This window comes from Mobula hypostoma, chromosome 8, assembly GCF_963921235.1.
Source record: "Mobula hypostoma chromosome 8, sMobHyp1.1, whole genome shotgun sequence".
NCBI lineage: Eukaryota > Metazoa > Chordata > Chondrichthyes > Myliobatiformes > Myliobatidae > Mobula > Mobula hypostoma.
This window is the reverse complement of record NC_086104.1, coordinates 78,581,448-78,596,278: the sequence shown is the minus strand read 5'-3', so window position 1 is coordinate 78,596,278 and position 14,831 is coordinate 78,581,448. Positions and strand designations below refer to the sequence as shown.

The following is a 14,831-nucleotide window of genomic DNA, read 5'->3' as shown; positions in this document are numbered from 1 at the left end:
TTCTCAAATAACAAGCTTGTGAATATCTGACTCAAATGCTTACAAATTAAGCAGACTCAATTCACTGAAAAAAATTATCACCCAAAACCTACCCATCTTTCTTTTCGTTCTGAATGAGTTGAATGGAGCAGTTGACCCTGCTCTAGGCCTAATCTGGCAAGGTTCAGTAGGTAGACTCCTCAGTATAATTGTGACAAATTGGCACTCAATTTTGGATTTCATAAAAAGACTAACATTCAGGTGAAACTGCTGGCATTTCTCAATATTCTTCAGGACTAATTTGTAATTAAATACTACCTTAAAATCCTATTCTATCAAAATGAATGGTTTCTGAAGTTGATTTGCCACTGGATAATGATGCTTATCACAGTGGGGCAGCTAGTAGAACTGTGTGTCACAACATCAGAGACCTGGATTCAATCCTGATCTTGGGATTTGTCTATGTGGATTTTGTGACCTCATGGGTTTTCCCTGGGTTCTCCAGTTTCCACTCTCAGCCCAAACACATTTGGAATGGTAGATTAACTAACTGGCTGCTGTAAATTCCTCCTGTGTATAGGTGAATGATAGAAGCTATTAGCGTTGGGCTGGTGGTGGTGGGTGGGGGGAGGTAGATTTGATGAGAATATGGGGAGAACTAGAGCAAATGGGTCGATGTCCTCTTGCACAGTGAACTGTGAATCAAAACTTAAGGCATCTATAGACTACACAATGACCTGAAAATTAAACTCATTCTTGAATAAAGTCTAAGTAAGATTTCCAAGTGTACTAGGCCATAATTACTGATGAACAAATTCATTCTCACTTAGACACTCATTTTATGTTGTTGATTGTAATATCTTTAAAAAAGTAATGGATTTTGAAGTATTATCCTACTTCTAGATATGTTTATTGTTAAAATATTCATTTCTACATCAACTATTTGCCAGTTTATTCCTTTGTTTGGAACTTTGTAAAATATTTAAAGATTGAGTGAAAACTGGTGACATCCCTTACAACAGGAATGCACATAAAGTGCTGGAGGAATTTCGGGTCTTAGCTCAAAACATCGACTGTGTGATCCTCTCCATTGCTGCTGCATGACCTGCTGAGTTCCTCCAGCACTTTGTGTGTATTCCTTAAGAGTTCTAGCATCTGTGGCTTCCCTTCCAAGTTAAATATTTTATAACATCACAATTGCTAGATGCTAGACCTTTTCAAACTGATACTGAATAGCAACTGACACTGGGAAAGTTGAAATCCATGGCTCAGAGATTGTAAAATTATTATGGGGAACATTTTGCAAGGCCAGTGGTGAGTGTTTTAACTTTATCGCTGACTGCAATATTTGGGCCACAATGTTCTAGTTTATTTACTTTTACACTCTACTCCTCTCATAATAAAATCACTAAAATCAGAGCTTTTTAAAAATAATTACCTCAATAACTTCTAATGCCAGTCATAAAGGTTTACGCTTAAGGACAGGTCTCTCTGCTCAGCTAGATTCTGCAAAACTGAAACAGTTATAGTGTGCTGCCTTGTCCTTTCACATTAGTCCTTCCATCTCTGTAACTTCAAATTTCTGCCTTTATATAATTCCACTATTAAATTACTTCCCATTTTACAAAGTTTTGTTATTTTACTTTTATTTACCTTTCACTACAGTAAAAGGTATTTAGCATTACCAGAGCAAAATGTCCCAAAACAATCACAAAATAGTTGACACTAAGCAAAAAAAAAAGAGGGATTAGAAGAAGAGTCTGAAAGTTAAATCACAGAACTGAATTTTGAGAAAGCTGGTAAGAGGTTTAGGATGAAGAGGAAGCACTTAGGGATAGCATTCCATATTACAGAACATATAAGAAGGGCAAATGAACAAAGGACATAAAAAACTGGATGTCAGAAATGGGTGGCTTGATAGCAAACAGCAATATAGGATCATAACATGTACAATCTTTGTGAGCAGGGCTGTAGTGGATTCCAAAAATAGGTATTCGTGGAATGTCTACAAAATAGATTTTCAGAGCAGTTTGCAGTTAAGCCCACTAGGGAATGGGCAATTCTGCATTGGGTGTTGTGTAATGAGGCAAATTTAATTAGAATGCTTAAGATGAAGGAACCCTAGAGGTGCAGTGACAATAATATGATAGAATTAACCCTGCAGTCTGAGAGGAAGAAACTGAAATCTTATAGTTGAGTAAAGGGAACCAGAAAAAGCAGGAGGGAGGAGCTGGCTAGAGTTGATTGGAAGGACAGTGGAGCAGCTAATGGCAGGAGTTTCTACAGGTAATCTCAGAGACACAAATGAACTTAATTCCAAGGAAGCAGCAGCAGCATACTAAGGAGAGGAAAAAGCAACCATGGGTGGTAAGGGAGGTCAATAACAGCATTAAAAACAAATGAGAGGGCATACATTATGGTGAAGACTAGTGGGAAGCCTTTAAAAACAAAGAATGGCTTAAAAAATGAAATATGAGGGTAAACATATCCTCATCCAATAATATAAAAGAAAAAGAAAACTTGGAAAAATAGATACTTAAAGGGTAGCAGAAAGGAAAGAATGGTTAATGGATCATTAGAAAATGACATTTGATTGCCATTTTTCACTAGACTGACTCAAAGTGCTCACCAGTTCCTCTGAAAAGAGGAAACAGAGAAATGACAGAGGAACTGAATAGGTACTTTGAGTCACTCTTCACCGTACATACCAGAAATTCAAGAGACGGGTAGAGGTGAATGTAATGGCCATTACTAAGGAAGGCCCAGGGAAAGGTCTGAAGATGGATAAATGGATATATCATCTGGACCAGATGGATTACACTCTGAAGGAGGTGGCTAAAGAGACTGAAGAAGCAGTGGTAATGATCTTTCAAGAATTGCTGGAGTCTGGGGCGGTGGGAGGAGAGGGAGAGCCGTGGCCTAGAGGATTGGAAAACTGCAGATATGATTCCCTGTTTAAGGGAGGGAGGCAAAAGTCAGGAGAGTATAGACAGGTTAGCTTGACCTTAGTGGTCAGAAAGATTTTAGAGTCCATTATTAAAGATGAAATTTTGGAGTACTTTGAAGGAAACGACAAAAATAGGGTGAAAGCAAGATTTTGTGAAGGGGAGATTTTGCTTGACAAATCCATTGGCATTCTTTGAGGAGGTAACAGGCAGCTTAGACGAAGGAGACAAAATAGACATTTTTACAGCCTCAGAATAAAGAGACATACCTTTAGAAATTAAATGCAGAGGAATATTATTTAGCCAGAGGATGGTGAATCTGTGGAATGTGTTGCCACAGAGGTCTGTGCAGGCATTAAGGCAGAGATAAGTTCTTGATTGGCAAGAGGATTAAGGGTTATGGGAGAAGGCAAGAGAATGGGACTGAGAGAAGAAATAAACCCAGATCAACCTTGAATGGTGAAGCAATTTTGACGGGGTGAATGGCCTATTCCACTCCAATCTTATGGTCTTATCGACAGATGCAAGTCTGACTGAGGTTACAGTGATAAGGCTGGACAAAATGATAGCGTGGAAGAAATCAGTTTAATAACTCCAAGCCTAATCTCTTTCCTAAAAATAAAATTCCTTTTCTAGGTTAACTACGGGAGACAAAATTAATGATGCCAGCTTACAAGGCTGCAGAATTGACAGTAAGGATGAGGAGGTTGCTGGGGAGGCAGGTGGGAGATTCAGACAAAATGATGATGGAATATCAAAACATGTTTGTTTCAAACAAACAAATGTTAAGTGCTTGAAACACAAAAGATTCCTTAACATCCAGTAAACAGAAGGAAGTTAAACTTTTCAAAAAAAATTGCCAGTAGTTTTACATCCCCCCCAACTTACTAAGCCACTGAACGTTTAAGATTTCTGCCTTTGCCTTATATTTAGACTATTTAAAGACTTTTGTTGTTGATGCAGTTCCAACATTAAGTTGGTAATTTTTAAACTTTTACCCAGAAAATAATTTAAATACCTGAAATAATCGTATTATTACCAGTTTCAATTGCTGTTTGTAAGAGAGCAAAACAAATTTTGCATTAAATTTAAAAAACCAGATGTTACCATCCTCAGAAACCAATGTCAGAGCTTTTGCAATTTAATAATTAAATGAAAATTAGGAGATAACTTTTACTTATGAACGCTGTACATGCTTACCATTTGATTGCAAATACTGATGAACAAAGCAATAAGCTGTAATTCTGAATATACATTAACAGATGTGTAGAAATGATGAATGGGAATTTATACATTAATCACCCAAGTCATTTCTGTTACACATACAGTATCCGTACTCTCGTATACCAGAAAGAGCTGGGAACACCTTCGACCTTCAGTGTGCACCTTTGACTATGATAAACTGTCATCTAGGTCAGAAAAATTATCACATAAAACTAACTTGATCTACTCATGGATCAATATCAATTTTGGTATTATTCTGTATCATCATATTTTCAGATATGAATAGAGATTTCCTCTAACCTCATTAAATAGCAGCTCCCGCCTCTGCTGTTTCCTTAGGTCCATCTTCTTCACTGCCACTTGTTTCCCAGTGTGCTTCTCTGTTACAATGCAAACGATGCCTGTGGAGCCCTCTCCGATCTTGATGAAGTTTTCTAAATACTCGCGTGGATCTCCAGCATTTACCACGAGCTGCAGAGCAGCTCTGAACTGCTCATGGGACACACGTGTGGGCTGCTGCTGTACTGAAGAACTCCAGCTTGGATACTGGTAAGCACCTTGGTTAACATATTGAAAATTCGACTGAAGAGGCGTATTGTGGTACTGAGATGTTTTGGAATATGATGATGAAAAATAATGGCTAGATGTTGCGTAGGTGGGGTTAGCTGGATACTGAGGTAGTTTTGATGGGCCTCGAGGATAGGTGTCTGACCCAGTCATTTGAGGACTTATACCCCTTTGTGGTTTTTCATAATCCACCTATAATACAAAAAAACTAATGGATAATCCAATTATACTCATGTATTGCTTGCTGCAAAGCTAATAATCCCTGTGAACGTGATATAACCTCTTTGTGATAAATGTATACAGACTCAATTGAAGACCTTAGGCGCAGCCTCATGATGTATCACAATTGTACATAATTACAACCACTGATTCATTTAATCAATCAATTTCACCAGCAGTGCTTACAGGATGGACAGGACATAAGATACAACACTGCTATCAATTGTCAGCACTACTACTGGCTGTCTGCCAAGAGTCATTTCATCCATGTTAGTTAAATGCTCATAAATCTGAATTTGGCAGAGTAATCAAGGACCCAACTGAACTGTGAAATTGAATTCTGCAGTGGAACATCATTCGCGTAGTTTATGCTAAGGCTGCAGAAAAGAAATGCTGCAGCATCGATTTGTCATTGCAATTTGGTGTTACAGTGGAGAGTACAGAGTGTCCAAAGCCTTAAATCATATTGTACTTTGAAGTCAATTTAGAAATTATCATTGAGAAGTTAAGATTTTTGAAGCAGAAATAATTCTCTACCTGAAACTGAAAAAAATGAGAGCAATATAGCTTTTTGTCCCTCAGATTCATCCCATTTGTCAAAAAAATAATTTTTCTTGATAAATACTTCTGCAGCTCTCTAAAATACACTGTAGTATAATAAATCGTGCCTATAATATTAGAAAAATGTTTAAGAAACACACTGAGATGCAACTGAATGGCTTGAAACAACAAACCAACTATCAACATGCATCACACATATTAGTGCTTTTCAAGCCTACATCTAAAACGCTTCTTCAGTGGTATCCAAACTGTAGCCCTGAAATTTTATAATCTGTCCTAAGAAATATCATTCCTATTTGTGCTTATATTTCTTATTATTTTCCAACCATTGCATTTTTATGGGTTTGGAAACTTATCAAAGCCATTATGTACAAGCCATTATGTACATACATAGGCCCATAACTAAACGTTTGGGTGCTCTGCCTTTACTGAGCCTAAATTGCATTGCTATGCACAATTATCAATTGAAAAACAGCCATGAATAAAAAGGAAGTAATTGGCAAACTGCTTCTCTACACATTTGAGTAATTTTTTTCACTGCACTATCGGTGTGGATGTTGAAGTCAGTCAACCATTACCCTTCTTAGCATGAAGGGCATGCAACTTAAGGATAGGAAGATGAGGAGTGTAAATATAAAGACAGACAACTGTTATTACTGAATTCCATTATTGTATTAAAATCTCAATCTTAAAAGCTGAAATATAATTTAGCTCTTAGTCATTATGGTTCAGAAGCATACAATTCCTATAATTTTTTATCTGACAGGGAAAATATTCAAGAACTTTCAAGTCTGCATGGAGCTTTAAGCTCAAATATCTTTTGTTTTAATTCCACACATTTTGAATTCTCAACCCTAATCATGTTGATAGGTAACTGTGCCATGTAGGTGGTGGATAATTCTTAACCGTAAAAGAAAATTGAGATATATTTTTAAAAACACACCTCCAAAATATTGTGAAAGCTGGAAACAGACTATACTCCTATAGCCCGAGAAATGCTGCAAAGTATGAATTGAATTAAAAATGAGCTAAATTAAATGGATGAGTGGAACAAATTGAAGATTTGTAACTAATATAATACACTGTTTAATACTTATTAAATTTGTTTATCCCAATCATCTTTTATCATTTACAACCAAAGTTTTACATGAAAATGGCTTTTTTCTCTTCCCCGATTTAAAAAACAATTGAAACAAATTCATATTTGCTGAATTTCTTGGAAACAGAGAACCAAATAGAGGACAATCAAAGCTTTACTTTTAGCACTGCATTACTGAGACCAACACAAATAGTAAGTACATTTTGATAGCTTACTCAAATCAGGTTTATTATTTAAAAAGAAAGTGAATTAAAATACAAATATATGTAATAGATTTCTCCCACACATTCACAAATTAAAGATATATGCATGAAATACAGTATAAGGCGATTGTCCCCAGTTCTATTGAGAAAGAAAGTACTGAAAAAAAGACTATCTATAGCTGTTACCACAGAGCCCCTACTATGTTACAACAAAATGCTTAGCTGTTTCAGTCAATTGCTGCACTAGCACACTAACTTGTGACTGATTAGGAAAAATGTGTAACGTGCTCCTATTCTACTTCATCGTATTACTATTCATTTTCCATTAAACGTATTTACAGATTTTGAGACTGACTCACTCTCCAAGGAAAACCTTTTGTAACTTGTAAATACAGACTACATCTACGACCTAGTCAACAGTGCAGATTATTTTCAGAGGCTCAGGAAAATGGAACAGCTTGATGCTGCAGAGTGCATTTATTAATTTACCAGGTGCATTCCACCACCCCCAACCCCCCAACATTCTCCTTAAGGCAACAGACTGCCTTTAGTAAGAGGACCAAATATCTAACAGTAAACTCAAGAGTAAGTTAAGTCACAGAACATATCGAGGGGAAAGTCATTCCCATTAATTAGCAATAGATTAAAAAATGGTCATTTGTGTGCTCAGCAATTCTTTTGCTGGATGTCACCATAGCAACGCAGTGTTGTGTCACTTGAAGAAAAGATAAGATTAAAAAAATGACGACTCAGAAACAGAACAGTAACAGAAACCAGTAAGCAGTGCCACCATGGGGCCTGGAATGGAATAAATAGCTAAATCTGTTACAAATATGAATAAAGAAATCAGTATCCAGCAAAACACATTGTTGTAAGTAAATATTTGTAACAGAGAGCAAATGACCATGACTTAAGTGGAATGATTTATCAGATACAGTGGTGCTAGAAAGTTTGTGAACCCTGTAGAATTATCTCTATTTCTCTGTAAATATGACCTAAAATGTGATCAGATCTTCAGGCAAGTCCTAAAACTAGATAAAAAGAACCCAATTAAATAAGTAACACAAGAAGCATTATACTTGTTCATTTACTTATTGAGAAAAATGATCCAATATTACATGAATTTGTTGGAAAAAGTATGTGAACCTATGCTTTCAGTAACTGGTGTGACCCCCTTGTACAACAATAACTTCACCCAAACATTTCCAGTAACTGTTGGTCAGTCCTGTACATCAGTTTGGAGGAATTTTAGGCCATTCCTCCTTACAAAACTGCTTCATCTCTGGGATGTTGGTGGGCTTCCTTGCATGAACTGCTTGCTTCATGTCCTTCCACAACATTTCTATAGGATTACGGTCAGGACTTTGACTCGGCCATTCCAAAACACACATTTTCTTCTTTTTAAACCATTCTGTTGTCGAATTTACTCTTGTCTTTCGGATCATTGTCTCGTTGCATTATTCAACTTCTATTAAGTTTCAGGTGACAGTCTGCTACCCTGACATTCTCCTGTAATGTCGTGATACAATTTGAATTCATTGTCCCCTCAACAATTGCAAGCTGTCCAGGCCCTGAGGCAGCAACACAGCCCCAAACCATGATGCTCCTTCCATCATGTTTCACAGCTGGGATGAGGCTTTGGTGTTGGTGTGCAGTGCCCTTTTTAATCCAAACATTGCAAGGTAAATTTCTGCCAAAAAGTTCAACATTTGTCTCATCTGTCCACAGAACATCTAGGTGCACTTCTGCAAACTTGAGACCTGCAGCAATGTTTTTCTGGAGAGCAGTGGCTTCCATGAGCACCATTCTTGTTCAGTGTTGTTCTTATAATGGACATGTGAACAGAGACTTTAGCACGTTCTAGAGATTACTACAAGTCTTCTGCTGTTACCCTTGAGTTCTTTTTCACCTCCTGCGTTGCATGTTGTGCTCTTGGTGTGATCTTTGCAGGATACCCACTCCTAAGGACAGTAGCAACAGTACTGCGTTTCCTCCATTTGTAGACAATAACTCTCACTATGGACGAATGAACATTCAGGTCTTCAGAAATACTTTTATAGCCTTTCCAGCTTCATGCATCTCTACAATTCTTCTTCTAAGGTCCTCTGAAAGTTGTTCTGATTGAGGCACGGTGCACATAAATAGATCTTTCTTGAGAAGAGTGGGCTCTGTCAGTAACCTGATTTTGTGTGTCTTTTTTATAGGGCAGAGCACCTCAACAGCTGACAGCTCCAATCTCAATTCATTGATTGGCACACCTGACTCCAAATAACTTTTGTAGAAGGCATTATCCAACAGGTCACATACTTATTCCAACAAATACATATAATATTGGATCATTTTTCTCAATAAGTAAATGAACAAGCATAATATTTTAGTGTTATTTATTTGACTGGGCTCTCTTTATTTAGCTTTAGGACTTACGTGAAGATCTGATCACATTTTAGCTCATATTTATGGAGAAATAGAGAAAATCCAACAGGGTTCACAAACTTTCTAGCACCACTGCATCTTCCAGTGCACGCATAATACTCCCACCCTATTTTCCTTCCTATGCTTCTTCTGACTTATCCTTTACATCTATGTACAAGAAGCAGAAAACATGGTCTATAATTTTAATACAAGACATGTCAAAATATAATTAGACTGGTGAAAGACGTTAATCTACATTTACAACTGTCTGTATTGAGTATTTCTAATCATTGAGGATTTTATTCAAGCAAACACATCCTTCAAGACTGATACTCTTGCTTATTTCATACAGAAATTGTCTTCAACAATATTTTTAGCTGTGTCAACCCCAAAGTTCTTAGCTAAACAAAATAAAAAAGTTACAGAATCATTCAGACAGGGTGTGACCACACACACTTTCTCTTATAATTATGGGAGATTAGCAGGCAGACATTTGCTCCACTCAACCCAGTTAGTCAATGTACATTTGCTACCAAAATGTGAAAGAAAATGTTAAATTAGAAAAATCTGCACCCCTAGACTGGAAAGGATGTATAATTTACTACTATAGAGAACAGTCAAGGCAATTCATGACTGAGGCGACCATATTTATGAAGAGGTTAGGTAAGCTGCAGGGAGTTGGTTATGCTAATAATTGTGGATGGAAGAAGGTTGATTGGAAGAAGACTGTTAGGCAAGATAAGTTCTTTTAGTCCTGTATATCTAATATAAATTTATGTTAAAATGAAATTAAATGCACACTGGATAGTTATGCTAATTACTCTGATTACAAAATTCCATACTCTGATTTTTATAGCCAAAGAACACTACAGAACAGAAACAGGCCCATCGGGTCATCTAGTCCATGCTGAACTATTACACTGCCTAGTCCCATTGACTTGCAGCCAGACCATAGACCTCCCATCCATTTTTACTCAACGTAATTTTCTGTTTTCAGAGTTAGCAATGCCACTTGGCAGCACTACAGGGTTCCCAATAGTGCAGACTACCAATTCTTTTCTGGAGACCTCCTTAGCAACTTCTTGTCACAAGTCCTTTTGCCATTGCTTACACTGTTTTCCAGAAACTGTTGCAGGTTCTTTCACTTTGCCAGTGTCACACATACTCACTCCTTGCCAACAATTCTCAATTTCAGAAAGAGCATTAGTTGTACTGCGGTGTGACTCTTTGAGGATTAACTCATGTCATCATGACTGCAAAGAAAGATCCTGTTAATATAGATAATTCAATTCAATGAAATATTAGCATCACATGGGAGTTTGATAGTGTTGCTTTGGAACTACTGCTCATGTTTTGTTTTAGGAGCTTTTAAAAACTGTGTTAGACAGATTGCTCATAGTGCCTTAACATCATAAAAATACAGATGAATTTTCAGGCTCTATTTTCCCCCACACCCCACCCCTAAAGATCTTTGCTATTATAAAGTAGAAAAGGCAATAGTCCTGCTATGTTGCTGGACATTACAATTTGGTAAGAAATAACACCTTGTGAATAGTTCAACGAGATGATTAGTAAAAACTGAATATACTGCCTTTGAATAGGAAAAGGCCTCAGATTTGAACTTTCAAAATATTTTAGCAAAGAGAATGTTGGAGATAATTATGGAATTAGGTGATGGGTAGAGAGCTATTTTATTCCTTCTAAGTCACAAGCAAGCACGCCAGTGCTGTTCAATGTTCACTTGGTGCTGCCCTCCGGTGTTCACTCATTGGAAGAACAACTTGGTTCTGGACAACTTACCATGCCATGCCAATTGTGCCACTCAGGGACATGGGCGATATAATTTTTTCATAAATTGTAACTATTTGTGCTATGTGCAGTGTGCTGTTGGTAATGTGTTTTGCACCTTGGCTCCAGGGGGACTTTGTTTCATTTGTCTCTATTCATGTATGGTTGAATGATAATTAAACATGAACTTGACTTGACTAAAATACTTCTGCAGAATTCTGAAGTGTGCATGATGTTATCACACAATATTCAATTATTAATTAATTTTGTTAATAATAATGATTTCGATATTAGGCTAAATGCAGAGATACCCAAGTTTGAAGATAATATCAAAATAATTTTGAGGATCAAAGGAAACCACAGATGATGTTGGTAAAATGGTGAAAAGGGTAAAGCAGCAGTTGGAATTCATTATCAGTTTAAGATTCAAGATCATTTTTATCATTCAAAATGATTGTTATTCCAAGTCCGATGCAGCATTAAAAAATACAATAAATATGAAAATAAAAAACATCCTATAAATCACAACGTACAAGTAACTATTATATATAAATACTGATATTATGTACATAAAATGATGCTAGGGGATGTGCATTGGTGGTGGGGTGGGTTAATGAATGGAGGTGTTGAACATCCTGACGACTTGGGGAAAGTAACTGCTTTTGAATATAGCAGTTGTGGCATGTATAATGCATAGCCTCTTCCCTGATGGATCCTTTATGATTTTGCTAGCTATTTTCAAGCACCTTTCAGTATATATATATATATATCCTTAATGACGGGCAAGCTGATATTGGTGATTTATTGGGCAGCCTTAACTACCCATTGTAGAGTATTTCTGTCCACCACAGTGCAGTTTCCGTATCTCATAATGATGCAGCATGTTAGGATACTCTCAACTGCTTATCTGTAGAAGTTCATGAATATTGACGAGTAAAGACAAACTCACTTCAGCCTCCTTAGAAAGAAGAGATATTGGCAAGCTTTCTGGTAGTGGAGCGTATGTTCTGGAACCATGCGAGGTGGTGTGAGATGTGCACTGCCAGGAGTTTGAAACTGCTCACAGTTTCCAATGCTATGCTGTCCACGTGAAGAGGGGCGAGAGTGGTGCGGGTTTTCCTGAAATCGATAACCATTTCCTTTATCTTGATGATATTAAGGAAGTGGTTTTTTTGTTGGTACGAAGCATCAAGCTCTTTCACCTCCTCTCTGTTGGCTGTCTCATTGTTGTTGGTGATGTGCACCACCAGTGTAATGTCATCAGTTAATTTGAAGTATAAAGTTTCAGTTAATAAAGATTTAAAAAAACCTTAAACGGAGAAAATATGGATAATGTGTCAGTAGAGTGGGGTTAGAGATTCAAGTTAACTACACTTTAACGGTAGCAACTTAGATGAGAAATTGAAAAATGGCAAACTAAATTCAATGGCAAGTAGTTTTAGACATAAGACCTGAGATGTAATCATGAATCAGTTTAAAATCTTATGTAAATACAGATTAGACACCGTATGTAACTTTAAACTACATTGAACAAGAAAGTCCTCTAGAACAGTAAAATGGTGTGATATACTCTTTAAAATGTTGCCTGGCAAAAGGAAATATACATATAATTAAAAGTTTAAAAATATGGGGCTATTTTTTGTTGGAACTGACAAAATAAATAAATGATCTGTCATACATATTTAAACTTATGAAGAAGTACTCCATGGCAAATTAAAAGAGACCACTCCTAATCCCAGTTTAAGCACAAAAATTGAATTAGCGTTTCTACTAGACAAATGCATCTGTTGAGAGGCAGCAAATGAAAACCTATCCAATATTGGGATCAAGTAATAGAAGGTAACCAATGCCCAGAAAGAAAGTTTCAGCCTTTCCTTCTGCTGTCTCTTGCCCTAGTAAAAACATCAACCTTCACACTCCAGACCTCACACAATTTATCTGGGGTTAGAATGCATTCTACTGATGCCACTCACAGCTGCCACATTTGTGTCAGTGAATACGTTTCACTCTGCAGCCAAAACCCGAGAGTGTAAGTGTCTGCTACTGATGTCCCAAATGCCATTTGATATATACATTAGTGTTGAAAACTTTCACAATTTCACCGGCCAAGAAGGTAAAAATACTACCAATGCACACCAATGTCAGTTAATGAGCATTTAGTTGAATGGGTCTTGGTGCAATAATTTAATTTTAGCCCAAAGACATGATTAAATTGAATTGATTCAGTATTTTTATAGCACTGAAACTAAGTTATCAACCTAGTTCAAAAGATTGGAGGGAGGAGAAAAATTACTTTTATTCATCAGCTGCTTGGTGTTGTCTTACCTTGATGTTTTCACTTCCTCAAACTTGCCACCATAGGATTAAATTTCCTGACTAACATTGTTATATCCTTTTGCCATTTCATAATTGAAATATATTTGCATTAGATGGAATCATAATATTTAAGCAATTCTTTATGGCTGTATGCTGATTTTGAATTTGGAGAAGTTGCACAAGGTGTCAGCATTGATTAATTTGGCCAAAATGCCTGCTTCTAGGTGTGTATTGACTGTGAAATTAAAAAATAACTGGGTGAAGAAGGTTAACCAGTAGTTTCTGTGACATATCTAAAGTCTATACTGTTTAAGAATGATTTCTTTTGGAAGAAAATGATCAAGGAAGACAAAAGACATACATACAATTGGTAGATATAAGCTGTTAATAGTGATCCACACAAGATTGTCTAATTCAATGAATAAACTCTTCTTGGGCTTCCAGCCGTGTACAGGTATAGATTACAACCAATGTTTCAATGACAAACTCTGCCAACTTCATCAGAGATGATGCCTGGGCATGTCTAGTCCAGTAGTATTATACCCCTGTTGTCTGTCCTTCCTGATTGACTAGTCCTCATCCAATCAGGTTTTCAATCTCCCACCTTATTTACAATTGAATTCCAGTTTACTTAGAGCAAGCCCTTCGCCATTGTTAAAATTCTTTTCCTCTAGTTTTATTTCAAAGGCTTCCTTTACTGGGTGGTCCCAAAAGCCACTGGCATGGCGCTAGAGTTTTGTGCCGAAGTAAATCCTATGGCCATTTTGAATGTAGTGTTCTTCTACCGCTGATTTCTCCAGGTAAGCCAAACAGATACACCTCCTGTGCTCCCTGAGAAATTGGTGGTACCATTCACAACAGCCATAGGACTAGACATGCCCAGGCATTATCCCTGATGAAGAAGGCAGAACTTGGCATCGGAACTTATAATCAATACTTGTACCCGGCTGAAAGCCTGAGAAAAGTTTATACGTCACATACATTGGGAAAGCACTAGATCTATTTTTTCAAGCTAATTTAATTTTGAGATTAAGTTATGACTTGCATTTGAACTTCATATCAATTTCTATCTCAAGTACATAACAAAAATAATTAAAATGTTCATCCTTTAGCAACAGAAAAAGTTATTAAACTGAAAGCAACTACAGCACAATCTGATTTAGGAATAATAAACATGAAGTTAGTTAAACTGGTGAATTATATTCACTGATTCTGATATCACCACACTGACAACACCAATTAGATACATTGCCTTTTGAAGCAGCTTGCCTGTGTAATATATAATTAACAGTACATTTGTAAGTGATCCTTAATGTCAAGGCAAAAATGAGTATTTACTTGATAAAAATGGTCACCTGCAGCATCTATGGGTGATATGAATGGTATGACAATACATACATCAAGCTGACACATATTATGCATGGTATTGAATAAACACTACAGCATAGAAATAGGTACTTTGACCCATCTGGGCTATGCATCATTCTGCATCCGGACTATACCCCTCCCATCCATGTA

The 14,831-nt window shown here is 36.8% G+C and overlaps 1 protein-coding gene across 5 annotated transcripts in view; it reads right to left on the bottom strand.

Moving 5' to 3' along the window:
* pak5 (p21 protein (Cdc42/Rac)-activated kinase 5) overlaps nucleotides 1–14,831 on the bottom strand; it is a 266,982-nt gene that overhangs the window by 20,854 nt on the left and 231,297 nt on the right. For all 5 annotated transcript variants that reach the window (XM_063056164.1, XM_063056169.1, XM_063056165.1 and 2 more), the window contains one exon: nucleotides 4,449–4,907. In XM_063056164.1, the coding sequence (XP_062912234.1) occupies nucleotides 4,449–4,907 (459 nt within the window). The remainder of the gene's footprint in view (nucleotides 1–4,448; nucleotides 4,908–14,831) is intronic.